The sequence below is a fragment of the Diceros bicornis genome, chromosome 3 (genome assembly GCF_020826845.1).
Source record: "Diceros bicornis minor isolate mBicDic1 chromosome 3, mDicBic1.mat.cur, whole genome shotgun sequence".
Classification (NCBI taxonomy): domain Eukaryota; kingdom Metazoa; phylum Chordata; class Mammalia; order Perissodactyla; family Rhinocerotidae; genus Diceros; species Diceros bicornis.
This window is the reverse complement of record NC_080742.1, coordinates 89378175-89394913: the sequence shown is the minus strand read 5'-3', so window position 1 is coordinate 89394913 and position 16739 is coordinate 89378175. Positions and strand designations below refer to the sequence as shown.

Here is a 16739-nt window from a genome sequence, read left to right as displayed (position 1 = left end):
ATATGTCCCAGCACATGATTTGTGTGTATATCTGGTATGGGTCAAGGGAAAAGATATATGGGGTCTGAGCATAGAAATATTGGAGTAGGTGAATGAGGTTTGAAAGGGAAAAATGTATTTGGCCCAGTGATAAGGTGAAGGAGAATATTGTCTTAGTGTTTCAGGCTTGTATAACAAAAGACATAGTTTAAGTTGGGCTTCAACAGCAAACATTAATTTCTCACAGTTCAGGAAGCTAGGAAGTCCCAGATCAAGGTGCCACAGGAAGTGGGAGGGGAGGCACTTCCTGGCTTTAGACAGCTGCCTTCCCACCTTATCCACACATGGCCCTTTTGAGAAATAGCTCTAGTCTCTTCCTCTTGTAAGGACACTAATCCCATCATGGGGGCTCCACCCTTGTAACTACATCTAAACTTCCCAAAATCCTCACCGCCTAATGCCATCCTGTTGGGGGTTAGTTTGAACATACGAATTTTGGTGGGGACAAGAATATGCAGTCCATAACAGGTATTCTTCGAGAGGAAAGTATAGAAAGATACTTGTCCCTATGACCAATTTTCTACCCCTTTGTAACTCTGGATGGCACATTTGTAGGGAACAGTTCTAAGCTCTTAATATCACCTTATCAGTCACACAAGATGAAGCCCAAATTCCTTAGCCTTGAATTCAAGGCTCTTAAATATTTGATCATAACTAACCTGTCCTGTGTTATTTCTTTAGTTCTTACTGAATTGATCTTATATTTGCATATGGCCTAAATTAATTTCATATATAACTCTTCTTTGTTAAAATAAGAAGGCTTTGATCTGAACACATTTGTTTCTGGAGAGAAGCAGGTTTAGTTAACAAATGAGTTTGAAGATTCCTCTGTTCCTTCTGAAATATTTTTCTACCCCACCCCATCACCACCACCAACATACACCTACTCACCTAAGCACCTCAGGTGGAGGGAAGATTCAGAGACCTGACAAGATAAGTGTGATATATAAAAGATGAGAGATCAGGGCAGGCCCAGAGAAAAGTATGAAAAGAGCAAACATCATTTTTCTTGACGCCAACTAGTAGTCCCTTTTCAGTATATCTTGTCATTTTCTATCTCTTATTTTGTTTAAAATCTAACTCTTCACAATTTGTGAATTTATATTAAAATGTGAAATCTATATGGTCTTTGACCTAGCAACTTAACTTTTAGAACTCTATCCTATTAAAATAGGCATATAAAAACAAAAAAATGTTTAAATGTGAGTTTATCATTTAGCAGTCATTCAGTTGCAAGGAACAGAATATCCAATTCCTACAGTCTTTAAAAATGCAGTAATGGAATCTTACAAATAGGGAGAGCTTCAAGGATGGTTTGATTCAGCAATTAAAAAATGTTGTCCAGGACCCAGTTTGCTTCTATCTCTGCCCTCTGCATTACTGTCAGCTTTAGTCTAAGGATAAAGCCTTGTGATCAGACAATACTTGTCTGTATTGAGAGAGAGATAATTAAGTTGCCGCTAGAAGATCTAGGAAGCTTCTTTCCCAGAAGCCCCTGGCAGATATTGTATCATGTCTCCTGAACTGAATTTGGTCATTTGCATATCTCTGAGCCAATAATCACATTGGATTATGCTAATTAATTTATAATTAAGTTATATGGCATACCATCAGAGCAAGGGGTGGACTTCCCATTCTGTAATAAACATGGCCTGCTTGGTATATATTTGGTTAACTGAATAATTCGAAAAGTGGTTATCAACAGAAGGAAGAGTGAATGTTAAGGAAGAAGGCACAATGTCTGCTAGAGTAATCAAGGATGCTTATTGATGCATTATCCACATAACCCTGAAAATCCAGAAACAACTCAAATATCCACTAATAGGGGATTGATTAAACAAACCTGATAGGTCTCGAGGTGGACAATGTAACTATTCTATTCACTTATCCAACCACTTACTCAACAAATACTTATTGAAGTGCCTATTATATGCCTGACTCTGTTTTATGGACCAAAGATATAGCAGGAAAGAAAACAGTCAAAACCTGGCCTTTACAGTATATACAGTCTGATTAGATAACTAAAAAACAATAGAGACTATAGAATATAATGCTGATCAACATAAATGCCACAGGAAGAGCAAATGATAAAGGGATGGATGACTGGACAGCATAGATCTGCTTCTAAACTATAATCAAATAAAAACATCAACAGATTATGAAAACATACTACAATTTAAAATAAAAAGCCACTTTGTAGAGCCAGAAGAGATATCTCTCCCTAAAATACATTTACTACAAATAAATATCTAATTTATGACTCAGTAAGATCCAGGAAGACCTGGTAGCTTTGTAGCAAAAATAAAGAAATATAAAGAGGTAATGATCTGAGATTGGAAACAACTACATAGAGACAAACGTTCTTTTGCTTGCCGTGTCTAATTATAGTAACAGATAAATTTACTTATCACTTGGTCCTGAAACCTCCAAGAAGATGGCTCTCAACTGTCAACTTCATGCTTTGACTTTTAGCAGCTATGTAAAATAAAGCACTATCTGCACTTAGAGGCCTAGCTACTTACGTAAATATATTTTTTTCATATAGGATATATAAGCTGGGTAGATGTAACTTTGCTTTATTGATATACTCTATAATCTAGTGGTTAGTTTTCTGATTAACAAGAAAAGAATTTCAACATATGCTCAAGATGAATTTATCTAAGAAAATTTGCTTTAATAAAACAAAAGGAAGCCTCTTTTTCCCTAGAAATCTTATTTAATTTATTATTTAAATGCAAACTATTCTAATCTTTTATCCTTTATAGCAAGTAACTTTAGTATTGAAATCAAAATTTAAAAGGTCTTTAAAAAATAAAGATATTTACTATCTTAGTATTATTTTAGTCTTTTTTAGACTTTTAAAAGTCAATTAAGAGTGTTTGTGTTGTTGAAAGGATACAAATACAAAAGTGTTTATTTAGTCTTAGAGATTCATTCATCCTGAGTAGACATGTTTTTAATTATACTCCATCTAAGCTATGGAATCCACCTAAACCATATGATCCAGCAATCATACTCCTTGATATTTACCCAAAAGAGATGAAAACTTATGTCCACACAAAAACCTGCACATGGATGTTTATAGCAGCTTGATTTATAATTGCCAAAACTTGGAAGCAACCAAGATGTCCTTCCATAGGGCAAACCATGGTCCATCCCGACAATGCAACAGTATTCAGCACTAAAAAGAAATAAGCTAACAAGTGATGGAAAGACATGGAGGAACCTTAAATACATATTACTAAGTGAAGGAAGCCTATCTGAAAAGGCTGCATACCGTATGATGCCAACTATATGACATTCTGAAAAAGGCAAAACTACGGAGGCAGTAAAAAGATCAGTGGTTTGCAGGGGTTGGGAGGGGGTAGGAGCGATGAACAGGCAGAGCCCAGAGGATTTTTCGGGCAGTTAAAATACTCTGTATGGCACTATAATGATAGCAATATGTCATTATACATTTGTCCAAACCCATAGAACGTACAACACCAAGAGTGAACCCTAAGGTATACTGTGGACTTTGGGTGATAAAAATGTGTCTATGTAGGTTCATTGAGTGTAACAAATGTACCACTCTGGTGGGGAATGTTGATAATGGGAGAGGCTATGCCTGTATGGGGGCAGGAGGTATATAAGAAATCTCTGTACCTTCCTCTCATTTTTGCTATGAATCTAAAACTGCTGTAAAAAAAAAAAACTCTTCAAGAATTATTAACTTTTTTGTGGGAGGGGAAATTATAGAGAACGAGCAGAGTAAAAAGATAGTTTTGCAATGCTTGATGAGTTTTTATTGCTGTTGTTTCAATATTTCTGTTGTTATTCTTTTGTATTTTTCTCAACAAACATGTGACAGATATAAAACAAAAATAAAGTTTGTTTTTAATGAAATCTCAAGCTGTTTAGTTTATAAAATTTAGTTTTAGTCCTTACCACCTTACAAAACTCTCTTTATCCATACTTGTCTCCAAGAAGGAAGCTAGCTGAAGCTGAGTAGAGCACAGAGCAGGTTAGGACTACTGATCTGCTCCAGCCTCATCCTCTCGCATCTTTTCAGAGTCTCATATTTGTCAGTGGATGTCACAAGTGAGACATGGTTGAAACTGGAGGGAGTAGTAATTTATCTCAGTAGAGAGATATTGGTATTGGCCTGGGAGACCTTAAACGCACAGGTGCTCAATAATTCTGAATCCCTGACTTCAGGAGGAATCATGTCCCAGGACCGTGCTGGGGCCAAAATACACAATTCCATGGACCAGGAACATACAGAAGGTTTGCTCCTTCTTAGTACTCAGGACTCATTTCTCACTTTTGCAGAGGTGCAAAAGTGTAATAATCATCATAACTAGTATTTATTAAGTATTTTCTGTGTACCACACGCTATGCTTATGTGCTTTTTAATGATATTTAATCCTCACAATTATCCTGTGAGGTAGGTACTAATATTCCTCCCATTTTATAGCTTAGAATATTGAAGCTTAAAGAGGGTAACTGTTTTTCTCAGGATAAGGCAGCTAGTAAGTCCTGAAGTCAGGAATTGAACCCTAGAAGCTTGACTCCAATCCACGCTCTTCACTGCTACATTAACAAACATGGAAGTGTTTCAAAGATTTAAAGACTTCACAACAATATTTAGACATTAAGATAAAAAGGCAGCCCCAGAAGCCTGGAAAATATGGGGATCTTAAGGTAACAATTATTTTATTTAACAATCATTTGTATAGCATTTACTGTTTGCCATTAGAACTCACTGTTCCAAGCACTTTATAAATAGAAAATTTGAACAGACCAATAATGAGTAAAGAGATTGAATCAGTAATCAAGAACCTCCCAACACAGAAAAGCCAGGACAAGATGGCTTCACTGGTTAATTCTACCAAACATTTAAACAACTAATGCCAATCCTTCTCAAATTTTTCCAAAAAAAATTGAAGAGGAAGGAACACTTCTAAACTCATTCTATGAGATCAGCTTTGGCCTTATACCAAAGCCAGAGAAGGACCCTACAAGAAAAGAAAACTATAGATGAATATAATATGCCTGACTGAACCCACTATTACATATCTCAGTCAGAAAGTTATCATGTATGGCTAACTTATAAAAAGAAAGAGTGTGGTGCATTGGAAAGAGTAATAAGTGTCAAAGACAAAAACTGAACAGGTAAGGAGATTGATTTTATTCAGACTATTGCAATAAGAAGAACATCCCAGATCTGAAGAAACAGTGTCTCAGCAGGATGGTTTTGCCCTAGACTTTTATAGGGAGAAACACAGAAGTTACAGGTGGGGAGATTCACAGTTGAGGCTGTTTTGCAATCAGGAGAATTCTCAACCAGGTAGCTGAACAGAAGTGTTTATCTCTGTGTTTAGCTAGTTTCAGGGGAAAAACAGTTCTAAGCTCAGCTAATCGTTCATGAGACAAAGAATGGGGAGTCGGAGGGTCTGTGTCTGGCCATGTAAGCAAATTCAGGCAAAAAGAGAAAGGTCTGTGTTTGACCTTGTCACAGGTAAACAAGGGAGTCATCTCAAGTCTTATGGGAGCCATGAGAAAGAGACAGAGTCTCTTCTAGCTTATGTAGGGGAGGGCAATTCTTTGTGGCTGGCCATTTCCCAGAACACAAAATTCCCAGGGAATAATTACCCATACTGTTTTCTGGGAACACAGGGCTCAGCTAAAGTTCAACATGTCAGAGGAAATCTGGGGACTCATTTTTGAGTCCTGACTATGCCACTAGCTTCCATGAGGACCACAGCTTCCTTATCACTAAAGTAGAAGGAAGGGGCCGGGGGAATGATTTGTTAAATTTATTTCATACCCCAACGTTTGATGAGTCTCTGAGAATGGCAGAGGGACTCTTTGAAAGAAGAGAGATGGCAAACGAGGGCAGGGAGAGAGGAGACACAGTCACAAAGGGAGGAGGGGACAACAAAGAAAGCTATGTCACAGAGAGGGGAGGAAAAATGTCAGCAGATACATCATGACTCTAAGATTTTCAGGATCAGAGAAGAGGCACCAGGAACTTGACTTGGTCTGCTCCTTCCTCCCTTTCACCCACATCAGAGACTGCTCCCAGCTATGCCTTATATTATTAGTTTTTGACAAGGACTAGTTTGAGGACTACTGTAAGATCCTTGTTTCTCCCCCAACCCTCAATTAATGCTTCTCCCCTAGCTGTTCTTGCCGAGGACTCTTGGACTAAATATCGGGACAGTTTACAGTTTGATCCAGCTTATCTGCTTCTGGTGAGGTCACAGCAGGCCATGAAGTGCTGTCTCATCTTCGCTCTCATGAGTGCAGCTGGTGAGAGCCTGGGGCCTTGTGGCTGCCTAGGGAGAGATGGGGTGGTTCAGGGAAGGGCTGGAAAGAGAAGCATCTAGCCACAACTGAAGAGATGGGAAGTGGCAGGCATTTCCTTCAATTAACTGTTGAAAGAAACAAAAGGAACAACTTTTGTTGCACAGTTCAACCCATCAGCACTCTCTCTAAGTTCCTCTGAGGCCTGTGAGCATGTTAGGATATGTCACTATATGTGCCCTACTCTCTCCTGAGATTCTTGAGTGTGTAACTTCCTAGACTGCCACTTTTCCTGACAGCCACACTTCCCTTTCCCTGGGCAGATGGGCTTTAAAGGAGAGGGCACAGGAAAGGAAGGTGGGCTGGGTCAGGGCTCTGGAAGCCTTATGGCCCTCCCCAAGCTTTTCATTCCTTTCACCACCAAAGTCAGGCAGTATGTAATTTTTTGCTCCCATGCTTAGTTGGTAAAAGTTAATTAAAAATAATGTTTTTAAAGTAATATTTCACTTATTTTCATTTTTGAAATATATAGCACTGCCGATCGGTTTCTGGTCAGCCTCAGATAAGCCCATGCACTAGTTTCACAGAATTTGAATATACTTCCATCTCAAGCAAAGACATGTGTTGGTTTCCTTAATGTATATAGCTTGGGTGATATGTGCGATTCCCTATGATTTTAAAATATATTTAAAATAATGTGAAGACTTTGATACTATCTTTGGGAACCTTAGGTTGGGAAAAACTACCCTAGCCAACTCTCACCTCTCAAACTCTTTGTCTCTCTTTCCGTCTATGACCCCATTGATTCTTTAGGAGTTGTTCTAGCCAAATATTCTCAAAATGATAAGTTGGACTTACCAGAAGATTTTACTATTCCTTACATGGTCTATCTGCAGTCCAGCCCGGAACCTTGTGTGGGGTCTCTCATTCACCCTGAGTGGGTACTGACGGCTGCTCATTGCCCCTTACCGTAAGTATCCGTTTGCTCTTGGGAGCTGGGAGGGATCTATTTAAATAAAAACAAGTCTGATGAGGCATCCCAGCAAGTTTTAATGACATCCTAAGGGAATCAGAAGACCCAGGAAGAGAGAGGCTCTTCTTCCCAATGGGGAAATAGTAAGCATTTGGACAGTTTAAGAGGAGATTAAAAGGAAAGTGTTAGAAGACTCTTTCTCATGGAGAGTAAATAATATTCATTCTTTCGGTTGGAAAATCTGATGTTTTTTTCTCACCCAGATCTAATGTATGAACTGTTTTTGGTAGGGAATGGTTCTTGTGTCTGTTGCATGACTGGACTGCTAGCAATGGAAGTGGGTGGGTTTGAATTTGTCCGGGAAATATAACAGAAAATGGTAAATGGGAGTCCTGATAGACTATTAAGAGTCTTGTGAATCTCTGATCAAGGTAGGCTGCACATGGTAAATCTAATGATATGGGCCTGAGAGCAGCTGGGAAGGGCCTAAGAATAGCCAGAAGCAAAAGTTACAATATGCCTGCTCAAGAGTTGCTTGAGGCAGTGTAGTACAGGCAAAGAGCCCTGGAATAATGGGTTGTGGTGCCATCTCTATTACCTGCTCATTCAGATTATCCAAATCATAATAATAACAATAATAATATAATAACTAGAGTGTTCTAGGTGGCAGATACCATGATGTCAGGTTTTCTGTGTACATTGACTCTAATACAGTAATCCTGTAAACTATTGTTATTACTATTTTACAGACAAAGGCAGGTCACTTCAGTTCTCAGGTCTAAGAGATAAAATTAAGATGATTGGGGAAGGTCACTTCTGACATTTTTTGCATTTCTGGCATTCTGTGACCCCACTCTTTTCCATCTCCCTGCCCTCTTACTTCCAAAGTGTTAAAATCCGACTGGGAGTTTATCAACCCAGCATCAAAAATAAGAAAGAGCAGATACGGAATTACTCACTGACCGTGATCTACCCTAAATTCAACACACAATCTCTGGAAAATGACCTGATGATGATAAAACTGTCCAAGGCTGCTGCATTCAATGACCATGTGGGAACCATAGCCATAGCTATGGAACGCTTAGCAGTTAATGATACCTGCTTTATCCCAACCTGGACCTGGAATGAATATAAAAACCGTAAGTGTTTGACTCTGTGTTCTTCATCCTGAGGAGGTTTTGGAGTTGGGAAAAATGTGGAGGGATATACTTGAAGGAAATAGCTGCTACGAGGTAACGTTCTAGATCCTAGAGCAATTAGTGCCAGGACCTTATACTACCAAAAGTGGAGGCCAAATGATAAAATTCAATGAGACTGATATAGGGCAGCCAATCTGACACCAATGTATGGAGCAGGCAGTAATTATTATATCTCTAGAACATTCAAGACTAGAGTCCAGGGAACCAAATTCAAATAAAGTCGAAGAAGCTAGGAGTTCTCACCCTAAAGGTAGTTTTCAAGGCATCTTGTGGAATGGTGGCTGCTGAGAGTCCAGCAAGCCATTAATAGAACAGCAGTGGGAAAAACAAAAGCAAAACGTGATATGGTGAGGCAACAGAGGATACTTCCCACCCCCTACCCTACACAACCTATGTTAATGGTGATTCATTCAAGTGGACTCTGATAGATAAGAGGGTGGTTGATGGAGGCTTCTCTCCTGTCACCAGATCTGTTTCCATGCAGACAGTGCTACTTTTAGACCTACTGCTTCATCCAACAATTCTCACTATTGTTTCATCCAATAGTTGTCACTTAGAGGTGGAGACTAGTGGGATTCATAGGGGAGTTGATTATTATGACATACTGTTGGGGTCTCTCTGGCCTGACATACTTCTGGGAAATATTGCCTCAGCCCATGTTGCAGGCACACATCCCTCTACCTCTGAACTCTAATCGGTATGAGCAGAAATGATCTGTCTCTGCAGGATCATGTCTTATCAAGGGTACTTGGTGAAGAAAGTTGCTTTCTTATGTATTTGTTGGTCCCTGGTGACCTTTACTTCATGTGGCTACTATAGTATTGTCAAAGGATGATGGAACCACCATTTGATATTTGAAATAAAATAAAAAAGCTAAATTTATTGCTCACTATAGGAAGGAAGAGCAAAACTAAGGCACAGTCTCACTGAGCCGAGCAGATACTGGGTTTATATGGGGTTTGTAGGAAGATTTTTGTACAGGAATTGGAAGACTTAGAGGCTTAAGAGGGTTGACATCATCTGTGAAGGCATGGTAACTTAGGTGAGATTGTTTTTTGATTGGTTGGCACTCTGAGGCATGTTTATTAGAGAGGGATCTGATGGGCTGACTTTAAAAAGTGACGTTGATTGATTGGCTTGCTAAAGCTTGTTCACTGAGGCAAATTGTCATGGATATTAATCAGGTTTAAACTCTGCACTGGTGCCTACAGAACAATCCGTCTGTTCTGTAAAAACAAATAAAAAGTGGGAACTTTTAAAATCAATGTTTTGTAAAAACAGAAATACAAAGTGGGAACTTTTATATTCTCAATTTAGAAGCAAGATTCCCGGAACCTAAGTGAATGTATTTTCTGAAAAAAAATGAAGGTTTATGATTTTTATCCTTGACTTTATGTCTCATTCAAAGTAATTGCATCACATTTTACCAAAGCAATTTATAATACACCACTTGAAAACAAAATAAAACTATACTGTAAACGTTTTATCACATAGGCTCTGCATGTCAGAATCATAGTGACAGACTAATTCTACAAGCTCTCTGGTGCAAGGCTCCTAATATTTTTTAGTCATTCATTGTTTCAAGTAACTTTCACCTAGCTTATTCTAGGTATTTCAGTTTAATTCCCATAAAAACTTAAAACTAAACATAAATCCTCTCTTTCTTTTCTAACTTGATACTTTCTGGTATAATCTGCTTTAGGACACTAGATTGGGTATACTAAAAATTCTGCTCCGTAAGTAACACTAGTCTTAGCTTGAGCAATCTCCAGTCAATTTTTTGTTTCCTTCCTCCTTGCTACTCTCTACCAGAGATTAAAATTATATAATACCTTGGTTAGAATCCTTGCATCTTGAGGTTAACAGTGTAGTAACAATTGCTGTGATGGAGATGAGCAATATGACTTCTTAGGGGAAAATATCTATGTATATTTATATATATACACACACATACACACACACATAAATAACCCATTACTAAATAATATAGTTCATTAAAAAAGCAGTTTTAGACACTTAAAAAATAGTTTTCTCCTTTTATGATTAAATGTAAAGAAGAAGAAGTAGGTGCCAAAAATAAGGGTTTCTTGGAAACAATGGCTTTGTGTCTGTCTCTTCTCACAGTCATTCATAATTTCCTTGTGGATTTTCAAAGTTTCTAAATTATGCATAGTAGAGAGAGAACTACAGATCTGATAGGACTTAATGCTCTGAATCTACTGCTCTAACACAGAGATACTGAATGAGGACCCTAAGAAGGATGGAATGTTGGCTACTTGCAATGAATATTCTCGGGGATTAATGTATTTACAAAACAGGGGCTGATCTCAAGAGTATGTGAATAGGAGAGTAACCTTGGAATTCATTTGTCTTCTCTTTCTCACAGTTAGTGACCCTGACATCCTGACTTGGATAAACCAATATTCTCTTCCCTTTGATGACTGCCAGAATCTGCTAGGCCAAAGAATGAGAGTAAACATCATGTGTGTGGGACAACCTCTGAACACCATATCCAAAACTAAGGTATCTTTCCTTTCCCCCGACAGGAAGATAGCAAGCGGTCCATGAGGAGGAGAGGTGATTGCAGGAAATCACATGGTACTCATCCAAAAGGCCTGAAGTCCCTCTCCTCTCCGCCTTCAGTCTTGGGGTTGTGATTAATTCACCTTCCCCCCTTTTAGAGTGGGAGAGATACTGGGTACAATCATTTGTTCTTTCTCCTCTTGCTTGCACTCAGGTTGGGTCAAGCTTGAAACATGAGAGGTAAGACCTATGTGGATGTGAAGAGAGGGTTGTGTCCTCTCAAGAAAAATGAGTCCAGTACCTTAGATGCCTCTGCCATTATACCGTGCCTCTTCTTGGGATTTATTCTTGTTCCATGAGAACAAAGCACTATTGACATCCTGTTCCCTCTCCCTGGTAGGAAGTTTCAGCTGCTCCAGCCATCTGCGGTGGTAGATTGCATGGAATCTTGTCCTGGGCAAAAGGAAGTGTCACCCTGGGAAGTGAAGGATTCTTCACAGAAGTTCATTCCTATGCAAGATGGATCCTGAAAATCATTAATACCCACTGAGGCTCCTCTGTTCTTCCATCCCCTCAGTGCAATATCTTCATGATTTCTACACTGGATCCACAACTCTCTTGATCTTTCTTGTTCTTGAATAGAATCCAAATACAAAACATTCAATTTACAAAAATGAAGCTAAGAACTCATGTCATGACCCCTGATCTCTTTATTATATAAACTGTAAGCATGATGAGAAATTTAGCAACATCCCCACCACTTGTTCATTCATTCAAAAATTATTGAACCACCAGCTATTCAGTAGGCACTGCATATGCTAAGGATACATGAGTGAATATGACATATACTTTGTCATCAGCTAGCCAATTATAATACCTTGTGACAATTGCTATAATGGAGATGAGCCATAAGTTCCAAGAGAGCATAGAAAAAAACACTCTGGGAGTCAGAGTCAGGGGAAGTATCACCAAAGAGGCAGAAAAATTAGGGGAGAATATTGTAGAACTGAGGGTATAGTTAAATAAAAGTCAGAAAAGCATAAAAATATGTAGCATGTTCTGGAAAATATATGTAGATAAGTAATACTGAAGGGTAGAAAATAAATTGTCTGCAGAGGAGGAGAGAGAATGTGATAAAATATTATTTATGGAGCAAGCGTTCCATAGTGAAAGACCTGAGCTGTTCAGTAAAGAAATTTAGATTTTTATCTTGTAGGCATCAGAGGGGTATCGTTAAAGTCTCGACGGTAGACAGAACATTGTCAAATTTCTAAAGTGGGAGATACTAAGAAAGCATAATGTATACAATTTAGGCATATTGACTGTGAGTAGAAAAACAAAGGGAAGTGTCTGGGATAATGCCCAAGTTTCTGACTTAGGCAACTGGTTAGATGGTGGTTCTCGAAGGTAATATGAAGGGAAGCAATGTTTTCATGCATAAAAGATCGGGAACATGGTCATGAATTAGAAGAGATGGGGCATGTTATATTTGAGATCCTTGAAGGGCGTGGAGGTGGTCATTTTTAGTAGACAGCTGGAGACAGAGATCTGGATCTCAGACGACGTGTAGGCAATAACAACTGGGGAGTTCTATGTTTATGAGTAGTAGCTGCAGACTCTAGGAGAGCTCTGTGCTATTGGGTAGAGCTCTGATGGATGCTCAGTCCTTCTCTCACACTGTCACATAGTAGGAAGATGTACAGCATCCCAGACCTACTGCCAAGACACCTAAAAATACAGAATTGAGCAGATTCTCAGTGACCAAAAGTAGACGTCCAGAGTGATATATACAGAGGCCATAGAGTTACATGGAGGAGAGGGGCAATGTGACATGGTGTCATCTGTTAACAAGAGAAAGAGAAACAGAGAGGGTCAGTGAGATGAGAAGAGAGAATCATGCCACAAGAGAATAAGACTCTGCAAAGAGTAAAGAGGTTTGGAGTTCCATCCCATGAGGGAGGTGGTGAATTCATGTGTCTGTAGAAGTTGCAGAAGTGGGTTGGTTCTTGGACATTGATATACTCTGAGCCTGGATGCTTTTTCTCCCCTACCAAAGCAAAAACCAAACAAACAAGCAAACAAGCTGGGTTATGATTAAGACCACATCTTATCCTGGCACATACACAAAAATCATACTCTCAAATTTGGACATTAAAGCCATTTGACTTAACTATTCTATATCTTGTAATCTTTGGCCCATCCAAACTGCAAGCAAGCCCTTCTGTTTGCCTCTCTTCTCCAGCAGCCTTGTCTCTAGTTTCTCCTGCTTCCTGTCTCTGATTCACTGCCCAATGCTCCCTGCCCTCTTTATTGAATCACATGTATATTTGTCCCAGAGTTTTTAATAAAATGCTTATATGATCACTTCTTGTAACTCTTAAATTATGCCTTCAACACTGACTGACAATTCTATATTTTCCTGGTCAATTGTCTGTATATTTCTCCATAATGGCCATTTTAAACATACTCCTCTCTCCTTCCACGTTCAGGCTCACCTTCAGCAGATGACTTCTCTTTGGGGAGTAGAGGGAGGTTGAAACCATCCGAAGACACCTCCTTCAACTTCCTACCACCCAACCTACAAACACATTTAGTTTTTTTCTTACTCGTTTTTTTTTCCATCCTTCCTGGAAGAAAAGTCCTATTATCTACAGCTTCTATCTCCACCTGTGATTTGGATCTCTTCTCCTCTGACGTCTTCATGGACTTGCTTGATTGATTATCTCTACCATTCTGCATTTTTCAACTTCCGCCATCTATTGGCTTCTTCCTGTCACCATTTAAGCAAGATAAAGCCTCTCCCATCTAAAAGCCTCTCCCAAGGACATGCTCCCTTGATCTACTCTCTGATTGCCTCCTGTGTCTTCTTTGCAGGCGATTCTTACCTGACAATTCCTGAAAGGTCTGTTCTGTAGGATTCTTCTGTGTCTCTCTTCATACTCTTTTGTATGTGCTCTGCCCTCTTTTGTGTCCTTGTTCTTCTTCCCAGAGATTTCTTCCCATCTCTTCATTTGTTTAACTTCTACTCATCCTTCAAGACTCAAACATCACTTCCCCAAGGAGGTCATCTTCTGACCCTTACATTAGTGCCCTTGCTACATGTTTTCTTCTTCCCTTTACTCCGCACACTGTGACATTCATGATGGCAAGTCTTATTATATCCTTCTCCTCTATTAGTCTTTATGATCTATGAGGGCAAGATTCTCATCTCCCTTACCACTATATCATCAATATCTAATGAAATGCCAGCACATGGTATACATCTGCATTTGTTTTCTATTGCTGTGTAAAAACATTACCACAAATTGAAGAGCTTAAAACAACATTTATATATTATCTCACAGTTTCTGTGAGTCAAGAGTCCAGGCATGGCTTAGCTGGGTCCTCTTCTGGAGTCTAGCAAGGCTTCAGGGTAAGAATTTGTGTCTAAGCTCACTCAGATTGTTGGCGGAATTCATTTCCTTGTGGTTGTATGACGCAGGACCCTTGCTTTTTGCTGGCTGTCAGCTGAAAGCTGCCCTCAGGACTTCGAGGCTGTACTTAGTGCAGAGGGGCCACCCATACAGAGTTATTTGCCATGTAGGCTTCCTCAACATGGTTGCTTACTTCATCAAGCCAGTGGGAAGAATCTCTCTTGTACATGCTAACAAGATGGATATATATGTATATATATATAAAATGTTAATGTTACATATTAACATGATCATGGGAATGACCTCATAACTTCTACCATTATTCTATTAGTTAGAAGCAAGTTACAGGTGTCACCAGCACTCAAGGACAGGCAATTGGGGATTATGCAGGACGTGAACATGGGGCTTTGGGAATGAATTTGTTGGCTCCTTATCTCCTACACAATGAAGAATTATGCAAGTCTTGTATAGACAAGGCTTATATAATAAGGCTTTTCATTATTTGGTTCCTGCTTATCTCTTCACCTACCTCTTTAATACTTGGTTGTAGTTCCACAAACATACCATGTTGTATTCACGCCTTTACAGAAGTCTGTTGCTCTTTTTGAATTATTTTTTCTCTTTCTTTTATGCTGGACAAGCTCCTCCCCCTTCTCTAAGACCCAGGTAAAGTGTGAGTACTCCTTCCTTATACACAATGTAGACTGAAGACGTGTCTTTAACTCTGTGCTCTAAGGCACATACCTCAATTTTTAAAAATATTGCTCCCTCGATTTATTATGAAAATTTCAAAAATACAACAAAGCTGAAAGAATTTCACAGTGTACACCTATATACCCATGTCCTGGATCCTACCATTGAGTGATCTAATTTTTTTACTAACATCTTGCATCGGTGTGCTATATGTATTACAACTGATAAAACAATGTTGACACATTATTATTAACTGAAGTCCATAGCTCTTTTTTTATACAGTCCTGTTGGTTTTGACAAACGCATAATGTCACATATCCACAATTAGAGTATCATACAGAATATTTTCACTGCCCTAAAAATGCCCTGTGCTCCACCTGTTCATCCCTCTCCCTTTCTCCCCAAACTCTGCCAACCACTGATCTTTTTACTGTCTCCATAGTTTATCTTTTCCAACATGTCATAAATTGGAATCATATAATATATAACATTTTTAGACTGGCTTCTATCACTTAGTAATAATATGCATTTAAGATTCCAGCATGTCTTTCATCACTTTATAGCTCATTTTTTTAAATCACTGAATAACGTTCCATTGTCTGGAGGTACCATGCTTTCTTTATCCATTCACTTACGTAAGGACATCTTGGTTGCTTCCAAGGTTTGGCAATTGTAAACAAAGCTGCTATAAACATTCATGTGTAAGTTTTTTGTGGACATAAAGTTTTCAATTCATTTGGGTGATACCTAGGAGTGAAAATGTTGGATCATATGGGAAGACTATGTTTAGTTTTGTAAGAAACCACCCAACTGTCACCCAAAATGGCTATACCATTTTGCATTCCCACCAGAAACAACTGAGAGTCCTTCTTGTTCCACATACTCCCCAACATTTGGTGTTTTCAGTGTTTTGGATTTTAACCATTCTCCTACGTATGTAGTAGTATCTTATTGTTTTAATTTGTAATTCCCTAATGACATGTTGAGAATCTCTTCATATGCTTTTTGCCATCTGTATATCTTCTTTGTTGTTAAGGACTGAATTGTGTCCTCCCAAATTTAGTGTGTTAAAGCCCTAAAGCCCAATGCAACTGTATTTGAAGATAGGGCTTATAAGAAAGTAATTAGGATGAAATGATGTCATAAGGGCAGGGCCCTGATCTGATAGGACTACTGTCCTTATAGAAAAAGACACCAGAGAGCTGGATCTTTCTCCCTCTACACATACGTACAGGGGAAAGGCCATGTGAGGACACAGTGAGAGGCTACTGTCTACAAGCTAGGAAGAGAGCTCTCACTAGAAACTGAATTTTCTGGCACCTGGATCATAAACTTCCAGCCTTCAGAACTGTGAGAATATAAATATCTGTTGTTTAAGCCATCCAGTCTGTGGTATTTTGTTACAGCAGTCTGAGCACACTAATACATTTGGTAAGTATACAACACATTGTCTGTTCAGATCTTTGGCCCACTTTTTAATTGGTTTTGTTTTCTTATTATTGAGTTTTAAGATTTCCTTATATATTTTGGATACAAATCATTTAATAGATATGTTGCAAACATTTCCACCGAGACAGTGGTATATCTAGATTGTTAGCTCTGAATACCTTG

The 16739-nt window shown here is 38.8% G+C and overlaps 1 protein-coding gene across 1 annotated transcript; it reads left to right on the top strand.

Annotated features, from left to right (window-relative positions):
* Nucleotides 1-6293: 6293 nt before the first annotated feature.
* On the top strand, nt 6294-11572 carry LOC131422367 (serine protease 58-like). The gene is made up of 5 exons (XM_058569536.1): nt 6294-6333; nt 7144-7297; nt 8189-8439; nt 10886-11022; nt 11423-11572. The coding sequence occupies exons 1-5, from the start codon at nt 6294-6296 to the stop codon at nt 11570-11572; spliced, it is 732 nt and encodes a 243-aa protein (XP_058425519.1).
* The last annotated feature ends 5167 nt before the right edge of the window (nt 11573-16739 follow it).

What these genes read in the sequence shown, in the direction of transcription:
- LOC131422367 (XM_058569536.1), top strand. Translation starts at nt 6,294, where the DNA reads ATGAAGTGCTGTCTCATCTTCGCTCTCATGAGTGCAGCTG. An exon ending in GCTGCTCATTGCCCCTTACC is followed by an intron (nt 7,298 to 8,188) that starts GTAAGTATCCGT and finishes TTACTTCCAAAG; the next exon opens with TGTTAAAATCCGACTGGGAG. An exon ending in ACACCATATCCAAAACTAAG is followed by an intron (nt 11,023 to 11,422) that starts GTATCTTTCCTT and finishes TCTCCCTGGTAG; the next exon opens with GAAGTTTCAGCTGCTCCAGC.